This window comes from Oryzias melastigma, linkage group LG17 (genome assembly GCF_002922805.2).
Source record: "Oryzias melastigma strain HK-1 linkage group LG17, ASM292280v2, whole genome shotgun sequence".
NCBI classification, from domain to species: domain Eukaryota; kingdom Metazoa; phylum Chordata; class Actinopteri; order Beloniformes; family Adrianichthyidae; genus Oryzias; species Oryzias melastigma.
Window position 1 is genome coordinate 25975959 of NC_050528.1, and position 7622 is coordinate 25983580.

Genomic DNA, 7622 nt, shown 5'->3' on the forward strand with positions numbered 1-7622 from the left:
CACATACAGATGGCAAAGGCAAGGTGCTAACTCATAACAACCAGGAGTGATGTGGGGGTCAGGAGCTTGCCCTCACTTCAACACAAAGGCAGGACCTGCGATGTTTCCATCAGAGGTTGACCACTCTACCATTGCACCATAGGTGCCCTGGCGGTATCATAGTGTGCCTGAAGAAAGCTGAGTTAAACTCTAACGACCCTATCTAATGAGCAATACATGAAACCACGCCCACTGTGAGAACAGCAAACACACCCAAGGGTGGAAGGTCAAAAAATTACCTACTCAGCAAATTGAATTTGTGATCTGTCATGTGTGATATTACCCAGCCTGTTTTAATGTATGCAGTAGTATTGTGTGCAAATGCTGCTAAGCAACCAATTAAAGCAACAAACCAAAACAGTCTTTTGTCACTTTTACTCTCAGTGGTTAAACAGTGTTATTCATCATAGCAGCAATAACACACTCCAGAGGTTTTAGCTTATTCTCTACATTTTCACAAAGGGAAGTCACACTTTGCTTATTCTCAGTCACAACTGCCCTAACTTGTAGATACTGACCGGATAATGGACACATCTGCAAGGAATTTTAAGTATGTAGACCAGGGGTTTCAAACTCCAGGCCTCGAGGGCTGACCTTCTGCTGGTTTTCCTGCCTTATGTGTTGCTGATTACCTGGATCAGGTGTGTTTGGCCAATAAGGATTTTCATGGCAATTTGGTTAGAAAACATGTTGAACACCGGCCCTCGAGGACTGGAGTCTGACTCCCCTGTCATAGACCATTTAATGAGCCAAAATGTTCGTGCACATTTTATTCAACGGGCATGGCGCGGGCGAGGTCATAATGAATACTTGAGGGTAAGGGTAAGGAAGAGGGAAGTCAACGACCCCTCCGCCTCACTTTTTTGGCGTCCCCAACTTGACATTTTTTGATGTGCTGTTAAATCAGGGGTCCCTGACCTCCAGGCCGCAAACCAGTCCCGGTCTGAGGGCTGTTTAGTACTGGGCCACAAACAAGGGAAAAAATGGATACCCCAACTTTTGGGAAGTGGACTGGTACCTCATAACACCTAACCTGGTACCTGTTCCACGTCCGGTACCATGTCCAGTACTACATCCGGAGGGTTGGGGACCCGTGATTTAATAGGGACAGGCAGCACGTCAAAAAACAATGAGTTGGGGACACCCAAAATGTCAAAAAATGACACAAAGGTGGCCCGAACCATACCTCCATATATGACGAGTAGGCATAAGCATGTCGTACGGATTTTTCATTTTTCCAAACCACCCAAAACCTACGCACTATACAGGGATCCCATCATTGCTGATCAAGTTTAAGGTTTGTGTCCCATACTTATCTCTTTGTATCTCCTTGCGCATCTCTTTCATGTCCCTTGCGAGTGCGCCTTTGGGCGCCTCTTGCACGTGTGTCCCACGCACAGCTCGGCTGATAGAAAGTAGGAAATTAGATAATCAGAGTGTAGTTTGTTTGGGATCTTACATACCATGTGTGTATGTAAGTGCCCCCTGTGTGTGGCATTTGCACTCGAGCAGTAAAAAGCCAGTAAACACACCTTATAAATGAGTGGTAGTGTTGCGTAAAGGGCACATCACCTCTACGTCATAAGTGTGTGTAATTTCCATCACAATACTCTTAGCACATGCACGGCAATGGTACATTCCATTTTCATGAACATAGAGTGGTACAAGGCTACACAGACTTGCATCTCTCTTAATTATGCTATCCTAGGCACGTTAACGTTGGGAATGGGGAACCCACAAGACAGTGCACTGAACTTGTTTTTTCAATGATTTTTGATTTTCACTGGTGTCCATGGCAGGCATTAAATCCTGTCCACCTTTGTCATGGGAGGAATAACACGTCAGTGTAAAGGTTGGGTCATCTATATCGTGCTATCTTGACCCCACAAGATAGTGCAGGAGTTAAGATTCAACACCACCCCTCTACGACCCCCTACAGAACTGGACCAGCCAAAAACCAGCAACACCTGTACTGGTTAACCCCCGTATGGGTACATGTGACTAAGACATTACCCTCCATCTAGTTTTTATAGCGAGTTATTAATAAGAAGAGTCCTGCTCTTTGTCTTTTTATCATGTATGTTCACTGGCATATCTCTACAAGCACATATGAGGACAGTAAAAACAATTTTTCCAACTCCAGGTATTCGGACTGCACATTTCAAGTCTCTCCTCTCCTCCAGTCTCTCCAGGTGTAAAAGTTTACATTGATCCCTTCACCTACGAAGATCCCAACGACGCTATCCACGAATTCGCCAAAGAGATCGACATCTCCTGCGTGAAGATAGAAGAAGTCATCGGTGCAGGTACGCGCCGTCACTGTTTCCATGCAGAAGGACAGAAAATCATTCAGGGTTCATTTATAATTTACTAAAACAGGAGTGTGCCATCAAGCCCTGGGGTGCGCTCTGTTTGAAAGTGCTCTCCTTTGGAGAAAAAAGGGTTAGCGTTTAGAGGAGGCATGAGAGCTGCAGGTGGGAAAGTGCTGAAATGACTGTTGCTCTTTCTCCCCTCAAGTCTATTTTTCTTTACGTTCTGTGTTTCTCCGGCAGCATGCTCTGTCGCTCACCTTTACACCTTCTCTACTTTTTTCTGTGTCTCTTTCCCTTTGAACACACTCGTATGCAGACACCAAATGCAGAACCCCCAAGTACCTCGCCCGTCCTTTTTCTCCCTGCACCGCTCCCAGGATTCACAGTCGATTGATACCAGTCACCCATTCTCTCCCTGCCATATTTGACCCCTGACCTCCCACCATTTTCTCGTCTCTCTTGTAAATTGTGCTACACCTTCAGCAGCCCCTTCAACTCTTTCAAATGAGCTCCTTCACTCCCAGATCCGACCAATAATCTTCCCTCCCCTCGGCACCTTCCTCCCCCTCCATTCTTCCCACCCTTTTTTTTTTATTTTGACCCCACTCCCACCACACCCTCACCCCTCCTTCCTCCTCCAGGCGAATTTGGCGAGGTGTGTCGCGGACGTCTAAAGCAGCCCGGACGCAGGGAGATGGTGGTGGCGATTAAAACCTTAAAGGCAGGATACACCGAGCGCCAGAGGCGGGACTTCCTGGCAGAGGCCTCCATAATGGGTCAGTTTGACCACCCCAACGTCATCCGGCTGGAGGGCGTTCTGACCCGGAGCTGCCCAGTCCTCATCATTACTGAGTTCATGGAGAACGGAGCGCTGGACTCCTTCCTCAGGGTAAGCGGAGGGGGCGGGATGCAAGCTGTAGCCACGCCGACGAGATTACTTGTTTGAATCAAAGCTGCAAGGGACACACGAAGTCATCTCCTGCGCTTATTGGGGTGTTTTACTCTCTGCTCGACACCCCGAGGCGCTCACTCGCTGAGTGATAAAGATGAAATGTGCAGCGCAGCGCCTGAAGACAGGCAGGATGTCTGTGACTGATGAGACTGACTGATGCTGACATCCTTTCAGCGGCACAAACTCCTGGTGGAAAACTTCCCCACGAAACCCCTTTTGATAAGTTTGCTTCAGCGCGTTAACATCCTGTATAACCAGTGAATACATTACCAATAAGAGATTTCCGTTCGAAGCACCACACCCACACAAACGCTTTGGGAAGGCAGGATGAGGAATGAGGTGTCATGAGGTACATTTCCAAATGCACGGGAGCTATTACATGTCATTTGCATTCCGAACAAGGACGCTTGTTTGCACGGCTGCGCAGTGAAGAAGTCTACTTAGTGAAGCTTTGAGGGTAAATCAGGCCGCCTCATGCTTGTGTTGAACCGGTGCTCCGCTGCAGGCCCGAAAATCCACTATAGGATTTAGAATTGTTGGTTGTCCTGGATACTAATGAGTCTTATCCTCATTTTCTTAATTTTCTCAATTTCTTAGTTTCTACATCATTTGTTTCAGTTGTAGGTGGCTTCAGAATGATTGTAGCTGGTGTAGAGTTGGTGGTTTGATTCCCGTCTATTAATTGCTGAACCTCCTTGAGCCAACAGTTCCTTCTGGTGGGTTAGACTCCCTATCAGAGTGAATGTGAGAGCGTAGACTGAGGAGGTGAGATAACTAAAAGCACTAATAGATATAAAAGGCCAGATATTTATGTTTTGTTTTTTTCTTTTGTTTTTTTAGCCAAGAAATACAAAATTACATCAATTTGTGACATATTTTTTTAAATGTGCAAGTATTTATTATCTTTTTTGTTAAAGCTAAATTTAATGATTTACTTAAATAAGCTTTTTAAATTATTTTGCAGGAATTCATTAATTAAGGAAATCTAAAAAAAAATAAAAAATAAAAGATAAATGATCTAGATTAAATTTGTTTTTATTTGTTGTTTAGTCCATCAATTTTTCCAGGAATCCACTAAGAACAGGGGTGTCAAACTCAATTGCATAAGGGACCAAAATCCAAAACACACCTTAGGCTGTGGGTTGAACAGTATAAACATATATCGAACACAATAAAACTACATTTTTAAAACTTTAAAAATGTAACTTTTTAACATTAAAATGAATAAAAACAGGCAAGAATTTTATTCCAGAATTAATCAACTCAAACCTCAAATAACTTTCAATATTTTACTCTCCACAAAAATATATTTAGTCAAAATTATACAAGTTAGAAATAAGCACAAGATAACATCGGACCATTAATAACAATAAAATAAATGATCTGGAGGGCCGGATCCGGCCCCCAGGCCTTGACTTTAACACATGTGACTCAGGGGTTTGTCAAACAAGAAACACAGTCAAAAAAAGTAATCAGGACTTAACTTTCTAGGCTGAAGACATTTTGCCTGAAGCTACATTTGCTATGCTGATGCAGCACGTGATGAAATTACCACTTCCAATGAAAAGACTAAGTATATGTGAAAATGAGCTCATTCCGGACTTCCACTTTTAAAATTCTTATGTTCTTTCATTGCTGCGCAAGTTTTTCTGCAAGTTTCTATGAACATTTTCGGGCTCTACATACAAAACATGTTGAAAGTTAACCAAGGTAGAACTTTGACCAATCAGGGGCTTGGATTTGGTGGGATGTATGGGTGGCGTCCCTTTTAATTCACAGAAGAGCCAATTGTTTAAAAATTGATCATGGAGGAGAAATTAATAAATTTAGTTTTTGCAGCTGAAATTATTTGACACTAAGTCTTTCATATATCAGAAAAGAGCTGTGAAAGAAAAAGTCTGAAACAATATTAGCAAGATTTGCAAGCAACATTTTGTTCCAAATTTTCTCCAACTTTAATGGGTGGACAGGCAATAGCATGTTCTTGAATGTGCGTCACATGCCCGGTGTGAACGTAGGCTGAATCCAAATTCCTCCCCTACCCCTACGGCTTCTCCCTACCCCTATATTTAGCCCTCCAAATGGAGGGATATAGAAAAATATTGGTTGTGTCCGAATTCCCCCTCTAATCACTATATAGTGCATTCACCATTTCTAGTGATGTCCGAATCTACTAATTCCATAAATGAGTGCACTGGAAATTTCCCAGAAGTCTTTGCGAAAAGCTAGCTTACATTGATGGTCACTAGATTAGTGGATATAGCCCACAATGCATTGCGGTCGAACAATTTCGAACAAAAAAGGTGTTTAAATGTAATATCTGAATAAACCGTCCATATTTTCACCATCAGAACTCAGTGGAGTCATAAATAAACGCCGGGAAATGTTCGTTTTTATTCGTTTTTTTCCCTTCGTGAGATCTGTGACGTCATATCGGGTGTTGAGAAAAATGAAAGAAAAGTAGGGACCATCGTGTCCATATTACCTTTAAAATCCAGGGCACTATATAGTCCTGCACTATATAGTTTTTTAGTAGTTAGGGGTTGGGGGGGAATTTGGGCACAACCAAAGTCATCAAATCCGGACAACACTACCCCTCTATGACCTCATCAATAGTCGCTGGTCATCTACATTAGCAGGCAGTTGCCAGCGCTTGAATAAATAACTTAAAAAAGGTAATACTAAAACAAAAACTCATTACTTACATTTAAATGTGAACTTTTGTGCTTCTCCTCCGCGGCACAGTGTGACGCAAAACACCCTTGCGTCGAAAAGAACACGCAAGCAAAACTCCCTACGCCTTAAACAACTACGCCCTATCCCTACAAATGCCTCTACAATTGAGAGGGACCTGGTTGCAAGATGGCGCGTGACATCAACGGCTGCTAGCAGAAATTATACAACTTACCCAAACCCTAACCATAGCAATAACCCAAAAGTGTTCAAAATTTTAGAAAAAAGTTAATAAAGCTTAAAATACATAATCAATTCTTCTGAACAACATGGAGAGACATCCAGTTCTGGTCGTGGACTTCCACTTCTAGATTGATGTCTGCAGCCAGGTTCTCTTGCTACAATTGAAGGGGTAGAGGGATACAAAGGAGTACTAGGGCCACTTTACAAGCAATTACAACAATTACATTCAATTACGACTTTGAATCTCATAAATTTACCCAAAAAAAGTCTAAACTATTACTTAAATCTTGCAATATTAGTTTTGATTTTTGATTTTTTAGGTGACCCTAGTAGTGAATAGTCCGTCGTAGGGAGAAGCTGTGGGGGGAGAGTTCAAATTCGGCCATAGCTTTACCTGTCTCTACTCTTGAGACTAAATTGGTAAAGCCTCTTGAATAAGAATCAAAATGTCTTCAAGATAAAAAAAAAAAAAAAGTCCAGATGACCTTTCTCAAAATACTCTGCTGTGGAACCACAAGTGATTATTGAGTCACATATATAAAGTTAAATGTCACAGTTACAAAACAAACAAACAAACAAACAAACAAAATTATGTGGCTCCAACTCCTTCTTTTCAGCTATGAACACCTTAAATATCTAAACTGGAAATGAATTAAGTACATCTTGCTATTTATTTAACCCACTACTTTGATAGAATCTGAATGAATAGAAATAAACACAGACATCCAATCTGGTAGTTAACTTTTTAGGAATTAAATCATTTTCATTATTCAAAATTGCATTCAAATTAGGGCGTGGCCTTTCAAGACCAAGAAATCGTTAGTTCTAGAATAGCTCTCTTGTATATTAGCCAACAGACAAGCATGTAGGTCTATTTTTGGGAAGATAAGGGTTAATAAAATTACGTCAAGCTAAGATAGGAACATCTGAAGCTGAAACCTGGCTACATTAACAACATTAACCAACAGCTGACGCAAGCACAGGTTCTGTTCGTCTTTTATGTCTACGGTTCCATTTAGTGACCCGTAACACTGTGACCTAAAAATATAGGTTGAACGAATGCACACGTGGCTCAGTTGACTATTTGATTTGTCGCATGTGGAAATCAATTGCAAATCCATAATTATACATTTTAATATATAATTATACATCTTTACAGCAGGTGTAATGTTGGAGGTAACGACAGCTAATGGACTTCTAACAATGAGCTTGTCATTGTGAGCTGAAATGGATGCATGTTGAAAAACTGCACGTGTCCAGTTCTGTATTGATATGATGCCACTAGAACAAAGACTTTGACAGATTTGAGCTTACCTGGTCTTTAGAAAATTACCCATCCCCATGTCAACCTCAGACCCTTTTAGTGCTTTTGCGTGTCTCCATTCTTGAAGCGCACCGGCGGT

General features: G+C 41.9%; 1 protein-coding gene across 2 annotated transcripts in view; it reads left to right on the forward strand.

The window, feature by feature from the left end:
- ephb3a (eph receptor B3a) overlaps nucleotides 1–7622 on the forward strand; it is a 60314-nt gene that overhangs the window by 36566 nt on the left and 16126 nt on the right. For both annotated transcript variants that reach the window (XR_002919452.2, XM_024273825.2), the window contains exons 10-11: nucleotides 2223–2345; nucleotides 2993–3240. Coding sequence is in view for 1 of the 2 variants with exons in the window: in XM_024273825.2 (XP_024129593.1) it covers nucleotides 2223–2345; nucleotides 2993–3240 (371 nt within the window). In the remaining variant the exon portion in view is untranslated. The remainder of the gene's footprint in view (nucleotides 1–2222; nucleotides 2346–2992; nucleotides 3241–7622) is intronic.